The 24,494-nt window shown below is 36.3% G+C and overlaps 1 protein-coding gene across 4 annotated transcripts in view; it reads right to left on the minus strand.

Annotated features, from left to right (window-relative positions):
- NAA16 (N(alpha)-acetyltransferase 16, NatA auxiliary subunit) overlaps nucleotides 1–24,494 on the minus strand; it is a 71,942-nt gene that overhangs the window by 3,342 nt on the left and 44,106 nt on the right. The window contains exons 10-20 of one of the 4 annotated variants that reach the window (XR_004054712.1): nucleotides 24,093–24,165; nucleotides 20,923–21,092; nucleotides 20,434–20,586; nucleotides 17,284–17,412; nucleotides 11,558–11,771; nucleotides 9,879–10,072; nucleotides 6,463–6,571; nucleotides 5,939–6,037; nucleotides 5,008–5,151; nucleotides 3,901–3,998; nucleotides 3,031–3,293 (exon numbers count right to left, since the gene is read on the minus strand). Coding sequence is in view for 1 of the 4 variants with exons in the window: in XM_010374505.2 (XP_010372807.1) it covers nucleotides 3,096–3,293; nucleotides 3,901–3,998; nucleotides 5,008–5,151; nucleotides 5,939–6,037; nucleotides 6,463–6,571; nucleotides 9,879–10,072; nucleotides 11,558–11,771; nucleotides 17,284–17,412; nucleotides 20,434–20,586; nucleotides 20,923–21,092; nucleotides 24,093–24,165 (1,581 nt within the window). In the remaining 3 variants the exon portion in view is untranslated. Of the gene's footprint in view, nucleotides 1–1,662; nucleotides 3,294–3,900; nucleotides 3,999–5,007; nucleotides 5,152–5,938; nucleotides 6,038–6,462; nucleotides 6,572–9,878; nucleotides 10,073–11,557; nucleotides 11,772–16,567; nucleotides 16,711–17,283; nucleotides 17,413–20,433; nucleotides 20,587–20,922; nucleotides 21,093–24,092; nucleotides 24,166–24,494 lie in introns of those variants that run through there. The other 3 variants (XM_010374505.2, XR_004054713.1, XR_749244.2) reach the window with 3 other exon arrangements.

The raw sequence follows: 24,494 nt of genomic DNA on the forward strand, positions 1-24,494 counted from the left end.
CACTGTTAGGATCAACATACTGAACAAAAGGAGAGTCCTATAACCTAGCAAAAGTGTCAAGATGCTTGGATTACAATATATACATAAAAGTCATCCTGGCTTTAGGCAGGAAAAAAAATGGAATTCACAGGTATTTCTAGTATTTCACTTTGCAGAAACTTTTGTAGCTTTAGGGTCCACAAACTACAGCCTAGCCTGAAAGTCAAATCTGGCCCATAGCTTATGTTTCTAAATAAAATTGTATTGGTAAACAGTCACACCCATTAGTTCTGGCTAGGCTGCTTTACAGTACAACAGCAGAGTTGAATTGTGAGAGACCAGTATGAGACCTTCAAAGCCTATTGACTGCCTGGTCCCTTACTGAAAATCTGCTGGCCCTTGTTCTAGCTAACAACTCAATCCAAGATCTACTATGGTTCTTGACTCTGTAGACTTCTGCCCATTACATTCATTCAGTTCCTCAAGAAACAAATCACAGAAAACCTGAGGCCAAATTCTTAAATTATCACCCTATGCCTGGAATCTTTGTGCCTTTTCCTATCTGTTCTGGTAAACTTGACTGGATCACCTGGAACAAACTTTCTTCTTGTGAGACTAGACTTCTCTAAGTGTCTATCTTTCAAATGCTTCTCCTTTGGGGCTGGCCTATTCTCCTTTAACTTTCTGGAAACTAAAAAGGCCTCTCCCAAGGTTGGGGGAATGGTGAAGACGGAGGGTGGAGAGACACGACACACCCTGCCTTCCTTATCCTAACGAAGATTGCTGCCCATGTCCCAGGTTTATGATGTTTTATACTCAAAGTAGAACGCAGACAGGAAGAACAGAATCAGTATACACTGACCAATACACTACTGTTTTCACTAATTTCTGTATCCCTTTACCTTGCCTCCCATACGTGTACCTCAAATTTTACTACTCATAACTCAACTGCATCTGCCCCAGAACTCTCAAACTCTAAACGGCTCCAATGAAATACTTTTTAAAAGGCTGTTGCTGAAAGCACAATTTCCACATTATGAGTGGCATATTTTACACAAATACCATTTTGCTGAAAGTAACATGAATTATGTATGTGTCAGGATACTTCTGACAAAGATCAACTACAGTTGTTCCTCGACTTATGCTAGGGTTATGTCTCAATAAACCTGTTGAGTTGACAATTTCATAAATCAAAAATGCATTTAATATACCTAACCAGCTAAACATCATAGCTTAGCCTCGCCTACCTTAAATGTGCTTAGAACACTTACATTAGCCTACAATTGGGCAAAATCATCTAACACAAAGCCTATTTTATAATAAAATATTGAGTATCTTATGTAAAAGTACTGTATTGTATATCACCAGCCCAGGAAAAGACCAAAATTCAAAACTCGAAGTACAGTTTCTACTGAAGCATATCACTTTTGCACCATGGTAGAGTTGAAAAATCTTAAACCATTCTAAGCCAATGATCATCTGTAGCTACAAAATTATTAAAATACTAAACGACAAGCTACTGCAGCACAAAAATATACTGGGTAGGTGGTTACTGAGAATTACATTTTTTATAAAACTTGAAAAGATTAAGGTGATTAAGTTTTTACTTCCTCGAAGAACATTTTGCAGAAAATATTGGTAGTGTGAAGCAGTAACAAAACACAAACATAAACATAAATAAGCAACTGTGTACAAAATAATTTATTATAGCATTATCTAGGTTGGCATTATTTTACAGTGAGTTTTTCCTGTCGCAATAAGTATGAATCTAAATAGATTAAGGTGAAAGGAAACGTGTGTCTAAATAAAATCTCCCTTTTTGAATGCATATTTGTCTTAATAAAGGGAAGCATTAATATTACAGACATATTTACAAGGTTCTGAACATAAGTGATTCCATTACTGTTTTCTGTACAAGATAGAACAAAAAGCTATTCACCCGCCCCCCCCCCCAAATACTGTTTAACAACACTATGTTTTAATAGTTAAACTAATGAGTTTCAAATCTCATTCTGCTGAGATATAAAAATGCATTTAATGGTCAATGCATGGCTATAAGAATAAGAACGTTTCATTTTAATTTGTTTTCGGCCCTATAATGCTCCCTGGAAGCATACCTCAGTATAAGCTACTTGCTAACACTCGAAATAACTTAGTTAAGAAAGCATTAATTCTTGCCTGTGGGCTTTTAAGACTGGGAGAGAGATGCAACAATATTACCAGTGAATTTCCATGACCGACAGGCAAACCAGCCTTCACATTCTGAAATCATCTACATAAAACTAGAGTACCCCTATTCAACCAGAAAATACAATTTTCATGAATACTACAAAGGAAATAGTAAACTGCGAAATATTACAATGAAAAGAAGGGCGAATTAAATTTTAAAATAAACTTCAGTATCTGCCAAGAAGAATTCCTTTTTTATGAGGTGGAGTCTTGCGCTGTCGCCCATGCTGGAGTGCAGTGGCGTGATCTCGGCTCACTGCAACCTCCACCCCCCGGGTTCAAGCGATTCTCCCGCCTCAGCTCCTGAGTAGCTGGGATTACAGGTGTGTGCCACCACGTCTGGCTAAATTTTTGTAGTTTCAGCAGAGAAGGGGTTTCACCATGTTGGCCAGGCTGATCTCGATCTTCTGACCTCAGGTGATCCGCTGATCTGGGCCTCCCAAAGTGCTGGGATTACAGGTGTGAGCCACTACGCCCAGCCTCCATATTGTTTTTAACATATAGTTAACACTTTAAAACTGATGCGCTTTAATTAAAAAGCAAGCAAATAAACAATAAAACAAACAGACGAAGAATCAAAGCACAGATCCTGAAATCAGAATCTAAAGAAAATACTACAGTGGGGTTGTATACAACTTAGCTTAGTAAGAAATGATCATATAGAAGCGACAGCTACCACAAAACTATGTAAGAACAAACAGGTAATTTTAACAGATGGTTGTGTAAATTGGCAGGTCAGGTAAAGAATAAAATAAGCTTACAGAATATGCCATTTAAAAATCCTAACCAAATATTTCATTTCATACATGTATTAAAACGCACCCTGGAAAAGAAACCCTGATCTCAATTCAGCTTTGAGTCTATAGGAGTCTACTTTCTAGGAGATTTCAAATTTCATTTGCCAAGACATCATAATTAGCTGTATGGTTCAGTGCCACATTAGGATTGTCGACTTCATTCACAGCAGGCAAGAAGGCAGATGTAAAAGGAAGCAGGTTATGACAGGCCATCCTATATTCTTCATATTGGGAACTACAGTTCCCAAAGCTGCCATCAAGCAGTGCTTCAGAAACCTTTATTAATGTCTAGTGAAACAAAGGGAAAACACAAATTATTTAAAAATAATAAGCTCGCAGTTAATAACCACTTTAATCAAAAGATGCAATGTGTTAATCAAATTGAGAAAGCTGCCTCAGTCTAAAATAACGCCTTGCAATCTACACAGCAAGCGATCACCTCAAAAAAGGCACATTAAAAAATCAACCCTGAAAAAGGCAGTAAAATTCCAGTAACTGAAAAAGAGAATCTTTTAAAACTGTGATCACTAAAAATCAAAGTGTCCTTTACTAAAAACAATAGCTCACATTTACTGAGTACTTAACAACGTGCCAGGCACTAAGCACTTCACGTTTTATTATTTCAGTTAACTCTTACATGGATTCTGTGAGAGCAGTAGTATTTTCACCCTCATCTTAAAAATGAGGAAAAAGAAGCTAAGAGACATAACTTGCCTAAAGTTACACATCTCATAACTGATAGAGCTAAGAGACATAACTTGCCTAAGGTTACACATCCAGGCATAACTCTGAACATCCAGATACAACTCTGAAGGCCTATTTAAGAATTATGCTGTAAAGACACGTTTTGTTAGACCACAGTGTAAGCATAAATCAGCCAATGAAAAAATCTTACCTTTACGTTTTTATCTTTTATAGTTTCATCCAGTCTAGTGGCTATAGCAATTGCTTTCTCTTGCCTTGACTTGTCCAGAAAATACATCATTTTAGCACCTGAAATACCAAGGCATTTCAAAATGAATAAACACCTATACTTTGCATTTTATATGGTATCAAGTGGCCAGTGACTTAAAATATGGTTTTAAGTGTTTAATCAGTGGTAAGCTGGAGCTGACTCCTACCAGCTCATGAGAGCCAAGTGTGACATTTCTTTCCTACCTCCTATTCAGTAGCATCCCATTGATAGCTTAGGCCATGATCAGAGTATTTATATCATGAAAATACACTACAAATCAGAGCTTTTCCCTTCACAAAAAGATGGTTATTAAACATCTATCAGATGAACACTGATTTAACAACTTCCTTCCCTTAGAAATAAAATTCAAAATGTAAATATGGACTGCCCTGTGATATCAATCAGTATTTTAGCCAAAACTATGAAAAAAGCCAAAACTATGAAAAAACTATGAAAAAAGAAAAATATTCTAAAATAAAACATCTAAGGAATAAATTACTGTCACAGAGGAGGAAAGTGGGGGTGGGAAAAACAGGAAAATGTTTGCATATTCATAAACAAAGTAAAATTTTAAAAAATAAAACACAGTTGATATTTCTCCTATAAATTAGAAGAAAAAATATACTCCAGCTTGGGTGACAGAGTGAGGCTCCATTTCAAAAAAAAAAAAAGAAAAGAAAAAAGAAATCATTCATAACCACACACCCCACATCAACATTAAAGCTTTCGTAGACACTTCCTTTCAGCCTTTTTCCCATGCACAGTTGAGATTACATTGTATGTTCAATCCTGCACATGTATTATAAAAGTATTTGCCCGTTATTACAAACCCTTGGAATAAACATCACTTTAAATCTGATATTACATCCTATGAATCCATCACTGTTTCCCCTATTATTGAACATAACATTAAAGTTGTCCGCATTTCTCTCCCCATACTTACACACAGTAAGTACTGTTCATTTGCTTTAAATTTTGGGGGTGTCAAAACTTTCTCTTTGTTCGCTTTTTCCATAAGCATTTTAACCCTGGGGGCTACATACAAACCTGAAAGTAGATGCTGAAGAGAGGTAGCATTATGTTTCAGAAAATCCTCATTAAAACTTTCCAAATCCTTGTTGACAAATATTTTCTGCATTTCTTGAGATAGAACTTGGCTCACAATGTCTGGAAGATTACTATGATTAGACACTATAAAAACAAAAACATTTGGATTTTTTTTTTTTGATCTGTCCTTCGAAAAAAAAAGAAAAAAAAAAACCTTTTGAAAACCCTTTATGGCCGGGCGCGGTGGCTCACACCTGTAATCCTAGCACTTTGGGAGGCTGAGGTGGGCGAACCACTTGAGGTCAGGAGTTTGAGACCAGCCTGGCCAACATGGTGAAACCCCATCTCTACTGAAAATAAAAAAATCAGCCGGGCATGGTGGTAGGCGCCTGTAGTCCCAGCTACTCAAGAGGCTGAGTCAGGAGAATCGCTTGAATCCGGGAGGTGGAGGTTGCAGTGAGCCAAGATCATGCCATTGCACTCCACTGTCTCAAAAACAACAACAAAAAAACCTTTATTATTAAACTTGATTTTACATAGTAAAATTATTATTGTTCCTTTGGAATATAAATACATCCTAGCAAATGCACTCATTTCTACCATCTCCTGGTAACATGTCTATTTTATAGACACATGTTCATTTAACTACTATGTAAATTATTATTATTTATTTTGCTTTACGTTATTGCAAATCTCTTTAATGTCCACCAGCTTAATGTAAAACAACTTATATTTGCTTCTCTCAGTGGCATCCCATTGACAGCTTGGGCCATGATCAGAGTATGTGTATCATGAAAATACAAATCAGGGCTTTTTACTTCACAAAGACAGGGTTATCAAATATTTATCAGATCAACAGTGATTTAACAATTGCCTCCCCTTAGAAATGATATAATTCATAAATGTAAATATGGGCCTTTTTTATACTTACCAGATTTAGAAAATCTAATTAAACATTCATGTAACCACGGGTTATTACTGTTAATGGCAAAAGCTCGTTTGACAGACTGCAGCATTAACAGAAACTTGCCTGTGTCAGAAAAAATACAAAAGTAAGAGCATTAATACTTACATGTTATTTTCCTCACTTTATGTTAGTCTCACTTAAGTCCAATAACAAAACGCTACCTTTTTTATAACACTCTTAAGCAAAATTTATAGTTGACTCTGGCTATCAAAGTCAACTATGGCTTTCTAAAGAAAAGCTTGAAAAATCATAAAAAATTGCTTCAGGTAGACAATTTGTATGATTGTTCAAACTATTCTTACACTGGATTTGATAGTACTATTCTAATTTATTACCCAGTTAAGTTTTGAGTAGCCAAGGAAAAGAGCCTTTGTAGAAGGCTGAAATGGAAATCTAAGAAACAAAATAGAACTAACTGACAAAGATTACACTGAATATGGTCACAAATATAATTAAAGATTAAAAACTGAATTCAAACTATTTATTACCTTTTCTAAAATATATTTCAAATGCTAACAGATGAGTGTCAATGTTATCAGCAACAAGGTTCTTAAGAGGTATAAGGAACTTAACGGCTTCCTCTAATGGATTTTCTACCTATTTTGAAACAGAAAAGAAAATTACTTAAAAAACATCAGCACAAGTCAAATTTCCCCTAAAATTTTATATTAACGTATGTCTAAAGTAATTTAGATGGCTTTCTTTATAAAACTAAAAAACAAGAAAACATTTAAAAATCGTCTGTAAATAAATTCAAAGTATACAATCAATACTTTTCAAAACAGAAATAGCTTTTTTTCTGGTTACAAAATCAAGATAATTTTACTAAAACAAAAAAATACACAAAGTTGTTCCACAGACTTAAAGAGACAGTACATCATGTACTGACAGTCCCTTATATACTATAAACATCTAAAGTAAGGAGACAAATAAAATGGCATCAAATAGTAAAGAGACGTTAATACAATTTAAAATGCTTATAATATAGTTGACCCACAAATAACGAGAGCATTAAGGGAGCTGACCCTCCCCCATGCAGGTGAAAATCTGTGTGTAACTTCTGACTCTCCCAACTTCACTAATAGCCTGTTGACTGGAAGCCTTACCAATAACATGAACAGCTGATTAACACATATTGCATATGTTATATTATATACTGTATTCTTACAATAAAGTAAGCTATAGAAAATAAAATGTTATTAAGAAACTCATAAGGAAGAGAAAACCTATTTGGTACTCATTAAGTGGAAGTGGATCATTATCCTTGTCTTCATGTTGGGTCGGCTGAAGAGGAGGGGCTGGTTTTGCTACCTCAAGGATGGCGGGGATGTAGGAGGTAGAAAGGGAAGCAGAAGAGGCAGGCACATTCCATCTAACTTTATGTAAATACACTATAATTTCTTTTTTGCTTTTTCATTTATTTAAAAATGTTTCCAATGCTAACAGATGTGTGTCAATGTACCAAATGTACAAAGATGTACCAATTTTTTGGTTTCAATGCCTGTATCATAGAAGGGTTTGCTTTGGTTTCAATGCCTGTATCATAGAAGGGTCCATGTCATAAAAGTCAAAAATAGTCTTGAATAATCGGAACTCTTTTGCCAGAATGTCTAATGTCCATCTGTTTTCTGGCACTACTGCTTCTATGTCTTCTTCCTCATCATCTGGCAATGGTTTGGAAGCACTCATCTCCATCAAGTTGTTAACTCCTCTGTTGTGGCATTTATTAGCTCTTGAATTTCTCCAGGTTTCCTAATCTTGAAGCCCTTTACCGCCACCTCCACTTTTTTTGTTTGTTTGCCATATCCACAATCTCTTTTATGATTTCCTTGATTGGTTCTGTCATAAATCCTGTGAAGTTGTATACAACATTTGGACACCAGCAGGGATTTATTGTTTCAGGTTTGATGGCTTTCAATGCTTTATCTGTTAACAATGATGGCATCCTCAATGATGTAATCCTTCCAGACTTTCATAATGTTCTACTGGCGTTCTCCTCCATAGCGTTGAAAATCCTTTCCACAGAGTACCAGACGTAATGAGTCTTAAAGGTCCTTATGACCCCCCAACCTAATCTAGAGGCGGAATTAGAGACATGTTTGGGGTCACGTAGGCCACTTACACACTTTTGGAGTTGAACTCATGAGGTTCTGGATGGCCAAGGGTTCTGTCCAGTTATCAAAAGAACTTTAAAAGGCAGTCCCTTACTGGCAAGGTACTTCCTCACTTCAGAGACAAAAAGCATTGATGGAACCAATCCAGAAAAAGGGTTTTCACTGTCCAAGCCTTCTTGTTGTAAAACCAAAAGACTGGCAGCTGTTATCTTTTCCCTTCAAGGCTCAGGGGTTAGTAGCTTTATAGATAAGGGCAGCCATGGTCATAATCCCAACTGCATTTGCACAAAATAGTAGAGTTAGCTTATCCCTTCCTGCCTTAAATCCTAGTGTTCGCTTATTTTCCTTACTAATAGATGTCCTTTGTGGCTTTTATTTTTTCCTGTTATAGAGCACTTTTTGTCTACATTAAAAATCTGTTCAGGCAGATACTCCTTCTCCTCAAGGATTTTCTTTTTCTTTTTTTTTTTTTTTTTTTTTTGAGACGGAGTCTCGCTCTGTCGCCCAGGCTGGGGTGCAGTGGCCGGATCTCAGCTCACTGCAAGCTCCACCTTTCGGTTTCAAGCCATTCTCCTGCCTCAGCCTCCCGAGTAGCTGGGACTACAGGTGCCTGCCACCTCGCCTGGCTAGTTTTTTTTTTTTTGGATTTTTTAGTAGAGACTGGGTTTCACCGGGTTAGCCAGGATGGTGTCGATCTCCTGACCTTGTGATCCACCCGTCTCGGCCTCCCAAAGTGCTGGGATTACAGGCTTGAGCCACCGTGCCCAGCCTCCTCAAGGATTTTCTCAATAGCATCCAAAACTCTCTGCAGGCTCTTGGTGAGAAGTTGATTGTTCTGTTATCTGGACATTTTTCAAGCCAAACATCTTTCTAAAGTTATCAAACCATCCTTTGCTGGACCCTCGAAGTTCAAACCTATGTTGTTCAAAGGTCAACTGTATTAGACTTACAGTGAATAAACCAAAAAACGAAACATTTCCTTAAATCTGATCCCAAAACAACTATTAACACTTGAGAAAATCCTGGAGGTACTATCTCTTTGTAGCTAAAACATTTCTAATAAGACATATAAGGTAAAATGATTCCATATGTAATGGACAATTGTACTGCTGCTGTAACAAATTACCAAATATTGACTTAAAACAACAACTTATTATGTTATAGTTTTTATAGGTTAAAAGTCCAACGTGGGTCTCACTGGGCTTACAATCAAGGTGTCAGCAGGACTGCATTCTCTTTGGAGACTCGAAGGGGGAATCCGTTCAACGCCTTTTTCAGCTTCTCTAGACTGCCCACATTCCTTAAGCTTGTGGCACCCTCCTTCCATCTTCAAAGCCAGCAACAGCAGGTTGAGTCCTCCTGACACTGCATCATTCTGACCTCTGCTGCTAGCATCCTCAACTTTTAAGGTCCCTTTTGATGATATTAGGACCACATGGACAATCCAGGCTAACCTCTCTATCTTGAGGTCAATTCATTACAACCACAAATTCCATCCCCCACCTTAATTCTCCCCTGCCATGTAAGGTTACATATTCACAGGTTAGGGGGATCAGAACACAGACACCTTTGCAGGGCCATTACTCTACCTACTACAATTACAATTCTATGTATAACTTGCATTAGCCAAAATTTGTACATTGTCACTCAAAGATAATTGACAGCTGTTAAAACCTTGAATTATTTCAAATGGCTTCTTACAGATTTAAATAAATCATGTTACAACTGTCGGAACAGAACCAAATAAAATAAATTTTACCAAATAACAAAGACAGTAAAACCCATCTCACCCTTTCTAATTTTTCAGGTATAAGTTCTTCCTTAAGGCCACTGGCTTCTTCTTCTTCTTCATCTCTTTTTTTCTTTTGATTTTTCTGTTGACGTTCTCTTTCTGCATGCTTTCTTTCTTCTTCTAGCTTAGCCTTTTTCTGGGCTCTTCTCTGCTTGCTAAGCATTTTCTTCAATTCTTTGGCTGACAGGTTTTCTATAAATATCCAAATGAACAAAAATTCTGAGTCAATGTTTGCATTTTCCTCGTATTCTTCTGTAATACATACTGTTAGTATGGTTGTCCCTTGGTATCAGTGGGCGATTGATTCAGGACCCCCACCACCCCCCCCCAAAACATCCACTGATAAACAAGCCTGTGATATAAAATGACAGTGTTTGCATACAACCTATGCACATCCTCCCGTATACTTTAAATTAGATCAGCTTTTAAATCTTTCACCTTCCTTTTGCTTTAAGTTGCATATAATGGTTTCATTTTTTCATAAATTATATTATGGTCTATAGGTATGCCTAAAATAATGTAAATGCTATGTAAATAGTTGTTATACTGCATTGTTCAGGAAATACTAATAATGACAAGAAAAAAGTCTGGACATGTTCAGTACAGATGCAATTTAAAAAAACATATTTTTGATTTGTGGTTGATTGAATCCACCCATGTGGAACCCACAAAAATGGAGGGCCAGTTGTATACTTTTTTTTTCTGTTTTTTGGCTGGGCAAGGAGGGATGCAGAGGCAACCCATATAAAAGTTTTTAGAAAGTGCATCCCCAGTGACTAGCACAAAGTTGGGCACACAAAGGACAGCCAGTAAATGTTGCATTAACTAAAACTGACCAATTGTAGCCCAGTTCTGCCTCCTACACAATACATGACTCCAGGCAAATCACTTTGTCCTTTTCAGTATCAAGTCTTTCTTTCCTTCTTTTTTTTTTTTTCAGTATCAAGTCTTTCAAGAATAAGTGAGAATACATAAAAACATCTGTGATCTCTAAACACTATATAAATATTAGAAATGAATAGTTACCTAGGAATATTTGAGATAGTTATCTAGGCACATTTCATGTTAACTATTTCTCAAATATTCCTAGATATTAACATTCTAGTGAAAACACTGTACAGATATTCTCACTGATATTCTTATTTTTAATAAAGTAACTACTAGAAATTTTAAGATTATATATTTTTCCCTAAAGAGCTCAAAGTTATTTTCAGTTACAATTAAAAAAAAAAAAAAGAAAAAAACTAGTTCACAGACATATCTATGTTTCCTAAACTTGTCTTTTTAAAATTGTTGTAGCGACAAGGGTAATGCTATGTTGCCCAGACTGGTCTTGAACTCCTGGCCTCCAATGATCTGCCTGCCTTGGCCTCCCAAAGTGCTGTGATAACAGGCGTGAACCACCATACCCAGTTCCTAAAGTGGTCTTTCAGAAGATAAAAACGAAAAGAATTCTAAGTTGTTCCATTAAACTAATTTAGAAGCATCAGCTACAAAATATCATCCCACTTTTTTCAACTCTCTCTGCAACATTTTTGTTTTTTGGCATATGAGTTATCTAATGTTTGTCTTCAACTCCAAAGACAATATATTAATATTTTTCTATGTGTTGTGTATGCTAATGGCATTCTGAAATTTAGTGTCCTTTTAAAATCTTTTAAGTTCCTATTCAGTTACCTGAGTTTATTTCTTGTTGCTTGCTTTCATTGGTTAAGGGATTATCATACAATTTCAAGTATATTTCAATCGCTGATCTAGCAGCCTTGAAATAAAAGGCATGTCTTCTGAGTATATCTTCTAATCTCAAAAGGTCAACATAGGCACGAAGGGTCATCTTTCTCATGCAGTATGTATGGAAGTCGAATTGGTCATCGGTTATCTCAAAAAAATGCTTAAAAACAAAAATCACAAAATTAACCTTTACATTTACGTCAATAATGTCTACCTTGTGAAAAAAAAATTGTAAAAAGCCCAAAAAACAATTTAAACAGTCACAATTTTCACTTAGCTGCCCTCTCCAATGTTTAACACTATAAAGGATATGAATTTTTTTTTGCATTCAACTTGAACTTTCTCTTCCTACAAACCATGCCCATTCCCTACAAATCATGTTTTATGATGATACTCAACTTCTATATAAGTCAAAAGATCAGGTTATTTTTTAAACCTGAAAATTAGTATATATTAATATTTTAGTTTTAATGAAATACTCTTCCTCCATATTCCCTAAAAACCAGCATGGCACAGTTAAACAGAGCTCTAAATGAAGACTAAATATGTGTAGGTTCACACTAAATATTTACAAATCTAGTCAACTCTACGCTTTTCAAGGGCAATCCTTACCCACTGCCTGCCACAGGGCCTAATACATAGCAGACATTTAATAAGCACAGTATTTGCCCACTCAAGCGATAAGCTTCTTATTAGGGATGAGACCCTGAATTAGCCATTTAATTTCCTAGACCCTTAATTATGTAATCTAAGTTAAGAATAAAGAAATCCATACAGCCAATTTCTTAAGGTTGTTAAAAGGATCAAATAATGTATTTTAAAGTTCATTTTCAACAGTAAACTGTTACATAAATATAGAACTTGATGCTTTTCTCTTACTCAATAAGCTCCCATTAACTACCTACATTCCATTTTAGCAGAAGTTCTGAAACTGGAATCTATGTATAAACAAGCATAAAAACTTCTTCCTAAGGAGAGAGCTCAAAAGCTTTCATCCAATTTTCAATGGATCCATGGCCAAAAGAGGTTAAGAACTAATCCCTTCCATGAAAGGTGAACACTAACCCTCTGCCCCTCCCCCAACAAAACAATCTTGTACTGTTTCCCCGCACGCATTTCCATCTCTGACTTCTTTTTTTATACTTTAGTTTTTCCAAAATCATATAGAAAAATGAGTGATTTAGTAACACTAATATAGATCAAGCTTTCCTACTAGTTCATGTTCCCTCTGTCCTGGGGATAGTTAAGTCACTGTGCAGAGGACACATTAGTAATTATCCATAATCATCTGATAATTATCTTGGTAATTAGAAACACACTATATACAGAATTACATTAAGTACCTGAGACTTTAAGAGAAAAATTATAAGAAGAATAAAAATACACAGTATGGAGGGCAAGAAACAGAAAAAGTGAACATTTCACATTAGTTTATGACTAAAAAGCCACGCTTTAATGATGTTATATTTGAAAACTGCATCTTTCCCACCAATAAAATGAATATTAACATGAACTTATTTTTAAATCAAAGGATTACATATTTCATAAAGTTGTTAGTGGTTTTTCTTAATGTAAATCAAGTTATAACTAGCACAAGAATATTTTAAAAATTCAATACAGTTAACTAAAGAAAAATGGCGGCGCTAACGTCCTGGAACACATAATCAGATGAAAACATCTAAGAGATTACAGGACATTCTTTTAGGTTGAGAAACATCTGAAAAAAGGCAGATGACAAACTTCAAGAGATATTCCTAGCAGCATTAACAGAGATTTTAAGTTAAGTCTTGGAGGGGGCCGTATGTAACCACAAATATTTAAGCCACCTCTTTATCAGTAACAGCCCATAGGCTGCCTCTCTCCAGTTAATGTCTTCCATAAATTGGGTGACCAACTTATCCTAGTTTGCCAGAGGTCCTCTCAGTTTTTCCACTGAAAGCATTGTGTCTTGGGAACCCACTCAGCCTCAAGCAAACCTGGCTTGTTAATCACTCCATAATAAACTAATGGTGATAGACAGAATATGGCTAAATTAAAAACAAGTGGTATACTGCAGCCACAGCTGATTGTAATATCTGCTTTTGGAAAAAACAGTGTATTGCAGAATACTATATAGAAACAACTAAATAATCTTGGGTTGAATTTTTTTTTAACTTTTTCTTTGGGGTTATAGATACAGAGGAAGTAGCAAAGGTGTACATCCTTCCCTCAGTTTCCCCCAAAGGTTATAGCCTACGTAACTACAATACAGTATCAAAACCAACAAACTGACATTGGTACAATGTGTGTATAGTTCTATGTGATTTATCATTTGTAGAGTCTTGTAACCACTACCATAACAAACAGAACTAATCCATTGCCATGAAGCTCCCCCTTGGGTTGATTTTTCAGTCTCAAAACACAAAAATATGCTACACAACATCGACAGATAAAGTTAGTTTCCCTGTACCTTTTGGTCAAACATGAAGGGCGTGATAAAAATCACTTAGCTCACTGCAGAAAACTAAGTATTCAAATCTTAAGATACAGCTCATGCCCTTAACTCTCTCCCCCTAAGCAAGAATTAAGAAAAGCCATTCAGGCCGGGCGCGGTGGCTCACGCCTGTAATCCCAGCACTTTGGGAGGTCGAGGTGGGTGGATCACGAGGTCAGGAGATTGAGACCATCCTGGCTAACACAGCGAAACCCTGTTTCTACTAAAAAAGACAAAAAAAAATAGCCAAGTGTGGTGGTGGACGCCTGTAGTCCCAGCTACTCGCCAGGCCGAGGCAGGAGAATGGCAAGAACCCGCGAGGCGGAGCTTGCAGTCAGCCGAGATAGCGCCACTGCACTCCAGCCTGGGCCAGAGAGCGAGACTCTGTCTCCAAAAAAAAAAAAAAAAAAAAGCCATTCTTAGGACCTCTCTCCTAGCCCAGATTCTCCTTCCCACTACCTCTCAGAATTCCCGGATGTGACTATTAAGAGCTTATACAAAGAGAGGCAACAAAAACCTCTGGATTTAAAAAATAATAACTAGGTCAACTAGGAAAATAAGCAACTCAATTTACTTAATAGAGAATCTGTTGTTATAAAGCATGTTGTCAATTTGATAAAGATTAAGATACAATAGAAGACAAAGTTATGATCTTCCTATGTTTAGCTCTATCAGAAGTCCTAGGTCTTATCAAAGAGTTAGAAATATGTATTGTTGCCCTGTTTCATATCTAAGTCAGCACTCTAAAATAATGATAATCCAATCACCAGAAGTCTAACAGTAAAAGAAAAAAAAAATGGAAGGAAAGAAAACCCAATTCTTGAAAGATAAAATAGGTTCAAATGTTATTTTCAACACAAGTTTAAATCTAACATTTTGAAGAACGTTGTTTTGTTTTAATAAAACTCAAGTTTCAAACATCAGATTGGGTTGGACTACAAAACCTTAAAATACAACCCTAAAATCTTATGAGGTGGGGCAAGATGAAAACAGAAAAGATACTACACTAGCTTATTCTAGAATTTCAACTTTTCAAATCCAATTACTAAGAGCTCAAAGCAGTATGTATCCTGGCTGAAACTGCCTTCAACAAAAGAACTCCTGAATGAGTTCTTCAAAGCAGAATAAAGACCTAACCCTTATTTGAACTTATTTCACAATTCACTAACCTTCTATTTAGAAGATAAACTGCAAAGTTTTATTTCTGAAAGGTGTACGTATCCTTATTAAAATATTTAAAACCCAGGCATAAGGTAACTCATGTAGATACCTATTACAATAAATCTGAAGCTTGTAATTACTCCTAAATCCTTCCAATTACATTAAGAATTTTAGATATTAGAAATTAAGCATTAATCATTCCATCAACCTATTTAGTCACCCTATTTATACGAAACACATTTCTACATATAACCACACATGTAGAATATACATAATATCTATAAAAGAGTTGCCTTATTTGCTTTTAGTATGGATATATTCATTTTAGACTAGCTTACAAGTGGCATAAGAGTAGGTTCTTTTCTGATGTTTCTACTTCTTTCTTATCTCAAATGTTAACAGTAAACCCTAAAGCTTCCAGCGACAATAATTATGTAACATGACCAGAGGGTGATGATTTCTGCCATTTTAATCTATGACAACCAATGATTTTCCTGTAGTTTCTTTTTTCAAAAATGCTTTTTACCACTTAATTTCTTGAACTATGTCAGTAGATTTTCTGACATTACAGAATTTTTTTCCATGCAACTCAGCCAAAATCACTAAAAATTTAAGGGAAAACGTAATCTAAATGAAACAGTCATGGAAGATCTACTTATCATATTCTAAAAATTCTCAAAAATTATTAAAAAGAATAAAGCAATATAGTCACCAATGTTAGAATAAATGGAATTTAAGTTCAAGAAGTTCAGAACTATAATGATCCTTAGGATATTCAAATTTCATTTAAACAGAAAATCTGGTAAATTTCTAGTTATGGTCTTGCTGAACTACTAATTCGTAAGTGCCTACAGCAGCCTCTTCTTAAGGGAAACAATTTATTTCTCACTGAGAATGTCCTAGTTAATAAAAATGTATCTTTCCTTAATAACAAGCAGAATGCTCTTAAAATAATGGTCGTCTAGGGAGTGTTACAATCTAGTGATCTGCGGTTTCATCAAGGAAACAAGAGCCTGATTTAACTAGAATGCTTGGATATTTCACCTATCATCCCAACGGCTTCATATTTTTCAAGGAGATGAGGAGGATTTTCCCCAGAGATGCAGCCATCAAGCCCAGGCTTAAAAGGGCATGAAAAACAAACAAACAAAAAACAAAAACAGCGAAAATTAGGTTATTTCTAAAAATGCTTGGGTATAATCCTAGTTCCAGTCCCCATCAAAAGCCACCCCCTAAAATTTAGACTTCCTTGTGGGTAATCTCAGAAGTTTCACATGGGAAAAAGGCCAAAGTGACTGCCACGGTGCAGACATCAGGCTCACCTGACTACGATGCCTGTGGTTCTATACTGCGTCAGGATGGGAACAGTGGTGCCGATTGCCCCCACAACTGAGGGCTGCTGAGGACTGCCTCAGGGGTGCATTTGCGGCTCTTTTCCTCCTGTGGTCCATGTGGAAGGAGAGTGCTTCAGAGATGACAAAGAACAGGAAAACAAAAATTCACACAAAGGAAAAGAAAAGTCCCCTCACTAAGGCACATCACACACATAATCCTAAAAGCAAGCAATAAAATAAGCCTGCAAACTGGCCATAGATTGTTATACAGAATACTGAATGTGAGAGCAAATATCCTGGGAAGACAAACTGGAGAGAGGCTGACTGCGGACCAGATCCTGATGTTTTAAAGGGGAAAGAGGTTGCCATCAGCTGTGTGTCCTCTTAGGGTGGTGATGAATATCAAATAATGGCCTAATTAGGGAACAGAAATTTTGAATTTATGTTAATAGCAATAATAGTTTACTAACAATCTTTTTCCTCCAGACAAAAATATATAGACATGTCAAAAGCATAATCACTTGAGGATCAATAAAGCAATCCACTGTTTACAACTTCTGAATGTAAAGAAGGTTAAAGATCAAGAATTTTTTTCACAACGAAGCTCCCAGAGAAGTTAGAAGAGGCAGATGATCCTGTGTAGAAATCTACCTGCTTTTTATCACCTTACAGAGAAAACTGAAGTCAAAATTCTAACAACTTACCCTTTCTACTTCATGACATTTTTTCAAGGCATCCCCGTATCTCCCCAGACGCTGATAAGCTGAAATGCATTCTGTCTGAAACCACATACACTGCATTTCATTTAGATTTTCCATGGCAGATGTTCCTTCCTGAAATGGAAGCATTCAAAACTATAGAGAGCAACAATGAAACAGATCCTAAAAACCATTTCCTCTTTACAACTAGGGCTACAGTACTATTATGACAATAGCAGCAATTAGCAAATATATCAGTATGTTTCCAAACATAGTTTTACATTACAATAGTCTCCCCTTATCCAAGGTTTCGCTTTCCATGGTTTCAGTTACCCACAGTTGACCATGGTCTAAAAATATTAAAGGGAAAACTGTAGAAATAAACAATTCGTAAGTTTTCAACTGCATGCCATTCTGAGTATTGTGATAAAATCTCGCACTGTCCCACTCCATCCCACCCAGGACGTGAATCATCCCTTTGTCTAGTACATCCACACTGTCTGCTACTGACCTGTCACTTAGGAGCCATCTCAGTTATCAGATGGAAAACACACATATACATGATGTCTTATTTACCCAGCTCTGCTGGGGTATTCAACACTCTTCATAGAAAAGACTCCAAATTACTAAATCTTAGTTTTTCAAACACCAAAGTTTTTATTTCATCTATTTAAGAAAGTGTCATATGAAGTAATGTCTATCTTCTCCCTTTCAAGCAAAAGCTGTTTCAGCCTTCCTTGCTGACACGGGGTCACTGTTATGTATATTCAGTATTTGTCAAATCTGTTAGTAATAGTTGCAGGCCTGTTTTTTGGTTTCCCAGTGTCCCTCCTCCATTGTCACTTTCTTTGTGCCCGTGTGTCTGCTTCTATCAGCATCTCCTGTTTCATGCCAACTCTTCTACTTTAATATTTCTCCTTTGCAGTGGGCTGACAAAACCAAATAACTGAATTTGTTAATTCAGGCTCAATAAAAATTCTGAGAGGAGTGTGAGACATAAATTAACCAATTTTAAGTGCAAGGATACTCAAGTTTTGTCACAGTTTAGAAGAGACATTTAAAATATATTTTGTTTGACCCCAGGAAAGGATGGCAAAGGTACACTTACATAGATGATTTCAGGCTACAGTTTTTACTCACATTTTGTATATCAGTTCAATTTTCAGAACACATTAAAAGTCTAAAAATTAGTTATCTCTGGGTGAACAGAAATGTTGATGTATTTTCTGTCTTCACTATGGTTGTGTTATATTTTCCATTTGTTAATGGCCACATATTTTTATAAAAGGAATGTATTACTTTTCATTTCAAAAAGTTTATCAACTAGAACTATCCAACATGCATCAGCAACTCTGTACAAAAATTCTAAACTGAAAAATCTGCGAGAAGGAAATACGCACCCTTCACTCATTTATTAGCAAGCAGATATATCCTGATTATTCCGGGTCATTTGCAGTTTTCTTCCCCTGCCTCATTATGGTTGTTCATCACACATTATGGATTTGCCTGGCCAACAAACTAGTGTGGATAAAGTGAACAACCTTACCATATACATGGCAACTTGTCAAAAGTGGATGATCAGACGCAGTTATGATGAGCAAGTTGAGCCACAGATTTTGGTGACTACTCTCCTTAAATAACCAACTCCTCTCACCTTCTTTCTCATTCTCCTGTGCCTTTAAAAAGATGCATCCCAGTATCTCTGGGTTTTTGTGTTTTCTTAAAAATCACTAGATTTAGTATCACTTATCAGAAATGTCTGGAACCAGAAATGTTGCAAACCTTCTCAATTTTGGAATATTTGCATTATACTTACTGGTTGAGCCTCCCAAACCCAAAAATCCAAAATCCAAAATGCTCCAATGAGCATTTCCTTTGACCACTATACCAGTGCTCAAAAAGTTTCAAGTTCTGGAGCATTTTGGAATTTGGATTTTAGGTTTGGGAGGCTCAACCTGTATACTTCATATTTAATTGTATTTTACTTCTGACGGCTACCTTGGCCTTCCATGTGGTACTTTTCTCTGAAAATATAATTGGTTTTATGTTTATTCCTTGTACTCTCTTCTTAATTTCAAACCTGTGATATAGTGGAAAGGGCACTGAAGATTTTGAACTTAGTGCTATTTACTGTGTGGTAGCTGGGACTACAGGCACATGCCACCATGCCCAGTTCAATTTTTCTCTTCTACTTTACGCTTTTGGTGTCAAGAAATGCTTCCTACCTCAAGCATAAAGAATGCTTCTTTATCCTAAAGATAAACTTCTATATATTTTCTTCTATAAGTGTGAAAGGTTTGCTTTCCATATTTGATCTTTAATCCACTTGGAACTGATTGTGTACAGCAAAATTTTAGATTGTGTTAGATTATATTAGAATTAGTTTATCCTAAAGATAAACTCCTATATATTTTCTTCTATAAGTGTGAATGGTTTGCTTTCCATATTTGATATTTAATCCACCTGGAACTGATTCATGTACAGTGACAGAGAGGGATATTGGCGGTTTTTTTCCCCAAGAGAAGTAACTAATTGTCCCAGCAATATCTTTTCATCTCTGATTTTTACGATATCTCTGGGTATATCCCATTTTCCAAATATGTGTGAAATCTGTTTCTGAGCTTTCTACTCTGTTCATTAGTCTACTTATATTTTTAACGATAAACATGTATTATAACAGAAAGTCTATGTGGAAAAGGATATAAAGGGATCATGAAGGAGGGAAAAGGGATGGATGTGTAGCCCATCTCAGGAAACTTAAATTCCTGAATGTCACAAAAACTAGTTCACAGCAATTAGTTCTACAAAGAAAGAACTCTATGAGCAAGTAAAAAGTAAGACAGAATTAAAAAGTAGTCACAAATTACTAGGGGGACAAAGAATTTGAGATATAAATCAAATTTTACATGTAAGTGCTAAAGTATGACATACTGTTTATATATGCACCAAGATATTTTGCTCTTGCTATTGTTTAACCATCCCCTGCCAGATACACATACACAGATACACAACCACAGTAAAAAAAACCATTCTTAGGATATGGGTTAAATAGATTTTAAAAATAATAACAAAAATGAATTTTTATGAACTTCAGTGGCAAACTTCACAAATCGTCTTAATTTAGACAACTACATGCTCATGTATGCTATTTCCTACCCTTGTGAACTTGGAGCACATTTCCTCTGCTTCTTTTATCATATTTGCTCGAAGCATGTATTTTGCACATTTGGAATTGATGAATCTATCAGCTGTGTCCAAAGACTGTGCTTCATCCATCCACTTTGCAGCTTCTCTGAGATTACCTATATGCTATAAAAGATAATTAAAGGAACCACAATTTATAATCAAGAGAATATGAGTACAATAAAATGGAAAATAATTTACACAGACAAAAAAGAAATCTGTCACCATTTCTGTCAAATTTATTTAGAAATCAAAATTACAGTTCACATTTACTAAGAGCTCAAATGATTACACATCTAATTACACACCGATTATACAATTAACATAACATGAAACTACTCAGAATTATTAGAAAACGATTATCAGGGTGCCCTAGAACTTATTTCCACAAAGAAAAAACTCCAAAGATTCTTAAAGTAGGTGAATTCTTCAACTATGCAAAAAGCAGGATTCCGATTTTACCTTGTAAATTTTTGCTTTCATATAGAATAATTCTATTAGAGTTGGAGTACTAGCAATTGCAGCATTAATATAATCCAAAGCCAGAGAATACTGTCCAAGTTTATCAAAGTGCTGTGCCAGGAAATACTGAACCCAGAGTAGTGTTGTCGGGGGTTCCTTCTCCCCATTCTCTGCAATCAAACAAACATTAAATTATTATAGGAAGAATGTAAAGCAAATTGCATACTTTCTCTCTCCTAATTCATAATGAAAGTAATGACTATTGCAATAATAACAAGCAGGAAAAACTCAGCAAAAACTAATTTCAAAAGAAAGAGGTATAACTTCATAAAGCTCAAAAAGTGGTAACCATGTAGAGAAACAAGATTGTACTTTAACAGGCTTCTAACCCCAATCTCACTCCAAAGAAACAATGCTGGGGAAAAGACATACATCAATCTAATTCTGTGAACTCTCAGCCTGAAAGCAAAAGGGCAGCAAGCCCAGGAAAAGTCAAGGAAAATAACTTGGCAAAGAGATTTCCTAACTACCACTGCAAGATTTCGGCAGAGGCAAGAACTGCCAAACTGCCATGGCTTACCATTTTCCAGGCTTCAATACTAAATCAGGGATACTCAAAGTTGAAGATTATGACCTATAGGAAAAAGACACACCTGACAAAGTAGCAACAACCCTGCCATCTGACAAAAACCTAAGTAGAAAAAACACAGCCCAGTCCTCTTAAAAAAGCAGTCACATATATACACTTATCTGAGTTCTATCCTGTTCCCCATTCTGTACCCTCTAACTACAGAGGAGTAGATAAAAGAAATACCACGCTCTCAAAATGGATTTCAGAAAGGAAGACATACTAGTCTTAGGAATGTGCCTTCCTAAAAATGAGGAGGAAAGAGTGAATAAATCCACACTACATCAAAACAAACAGGTCTCCTACATAGCTGACCAAATGACATGATAATGTAAACATACGATAGCACACATTAAAACACAAATAATAAAACAAAGGCAATGAGTTAAGCATCTATTCTGTTCCTCTTATATAAACTATATTTCAAGGAATATATGATGAAGGAAAGTTCTTTATAAGAAAAAATCCAGCTAACAAATGCAGAAGAAATTACTACAATCAACAAAGGATCTAGGCAATAATCTTCAATGGCTGAGAGGCCGATGAGGAATTTTTGTCTTGTTCTGTCACCAAGGCTGGAGTGCAGTGGCAAGATCATACCTAACTGTAGCCTGGAACTCCTAGGCTCCAGTGATCCTCATGCCTTAGCTTCACAAGTAGCTGGGACTACAGATGAGAATCACTGAACCTGGCTAATATTTTAATTTTTTGTAGAGACAGGGTCTCACTTTGTTGCCCAGGCTGGCCTCCAAATCCTGGCCTCAAGAGATCTTGCTGCCTCAGCAGCCCCCACAGTGCTGGGAACACAGGTGTAGAGCCACCATGCCACCCCCTCCGCCGTCACGGACCTTTTTAATGAGTATAACAGGCTGACAACATCTGAATCTTTATCAATGTTAACATCAAAAAAGAGAGACAACCAGAATGTCTCAAGCTTCCTGATATGATACAACAGGAAGCACAAAGCACCACCCGTGTTTAAACAGAACCTGAATCTAATCCAGCATGTAAACCTAACTATAACTTACAAGAAGTATGAATGACAGTGAAATACAGAAAATGATACCATGAGAAAAGGCAATCAACCAAATCCAGAATATGGGATATGTAAGACAAATGACCTTTCAACAAATCACTGTTTTTTTTTTTTTTTTGAAAGGGAGGGGAGAGTTATTGTTCTAGATTAAAATAATGAGACATAACAATCAAATTATGGTGACATAATAACCAAATATTTGGTGTGAACCTTTACTGGATCTATACTCAAATAAACCAAACACAAAGACTTCTTTTGGATAACGGGGGAAAGCTGAATGCAAACTGGGTATCAGATATTATGTTATGAGGTTTTGTGTGACATAGTACTGCGATGACTTCTTCTGTTTAAGTGTTTTAAACAGAGATGCACACTAAGGTATTTACAGATGAAACAGTAAGTCTGGAATGTGCCTTTAAAAAACTCAAAGAGAGTGTGGTGGCTCACACCTATAATCTCAGCACTTTGGGAGGCTGAGGCAGGCAGATCGCTAGAGCTCAGGAGTTCAAGATCAGCCTGGACAATATGACAAAATCCCATCTCTACAAAACCACCCCCCCAACACCCACCCCCATCCCCCCCACACACAAAATTAGCCAGGTGGTGGCACATGCCTGTAGCCCTTGCAACTCAGGAGGCTGAGGTGGGAGGATCACTTCAGCCCAGAAGTTCAGCTTGGGCAACACAGTGAGACCCTATCTCTTAAAAAACATTAGAAAAATATTCAAAGAGTAATGACATGTAAGAGACACATAAAGAACCTGGAAGTTACCATGTGCATGATTGAAAACATCATAGAGTGTTTTCTAAAGTAAGCTGCCTTGATTTATATATGCCCCTACAAATACAGAAACAAAGGACCTACCTAAACAGGATTAAAAGTAGTAAGAGGGTAGAAAAAGCAGAGAATTTAGGGATTCAGGAAAAACAGGTTCCAATATAAACTAACTACATGGTCTTGGGCAAGCCATTCAACCTCTCAAGTCTGTTTCCTCATGTTAAAACAAGGTTAAGGCCAAGTGCGGTGGCTCACGCCTATAATCCCAGCACTTTGGGAGGCTGAGGCGGGTGGATCACAAGGTCAGGCGTTCGAGACCAGCCTGGCCAACATGGTGAAACCCCATCTCTACTAAAAATACAAAACTTAGCCAGGTGTGGTGGCAGGCACCTGTAATCCCAGCTACTCAGGAGACTGAGGCAGGAGAATCGCTTGAACCCAGGAGGCAGAGGTTGCAGTGAGCCAAGACTGTGCCACTGCACTCCAGCATGGGTGAAAGGACGAGACTCTGTCTCAAAAACAAACAAAACAAAAACGCACAAAGTTAACTCCCATCTCACAGGATTATGGAAAATTTAAATTAAGTAAGATTGAACGTGCTCTCATTTCATTCACCAATTTATTAAGTAGCCATTACGTAGCACACACAAAATATACATAAAAGAGCATTGCTGTGATTAAAAATGAAATGAGTAATCAGATTCCAATTCAATCTAATTTAAACTTACCATACGGGCTAAAAAAGTCACACGTTTTAAGAGAGGCTTCATAATTAGTAACAAGTTCCTGGATTATAGAAACCTGTTAAAGAAACATATTTTTAAAATTTAAAAATATCTTATTGAAGGTATTTTTACCTATTATGGTTTAAATTACATTTGGAAAATATACAGCTTATTGCAGAACTATACATTAGTTAAAGTATTAGGGCATCTGCTTTGTCCCCATTCCTAATATGAATATTTCCCTTTGGAAAAGGGGTTGGGGAAAAAAACAAAATAATGGACATTGCTATATATACGGACCACTCACAAGACAAAAAATAATAATAATAATAATGGACCACTGCTATAAGGGACAAATGCATCCATTATATAAATATTCAGGTTTTCAAAAATGTCATGCATTAC

The sequence above is a fragment of the Rhinopithecus roxellana genome, chromosome 18 (assembly GCF_007565055.1).
Source record: "Rhinopithecus roxellana isolate Shanxi Qingling chromosome 18, ASM756505v1, whole genome shotgun sequence".
NCBI classification, from domain to species: Eukaryota; Metazoa; Chordata; class Mammalia; order Primates; family Cercopithecidae; genus Rhinopithecus; species Rhinopithecus roxellana.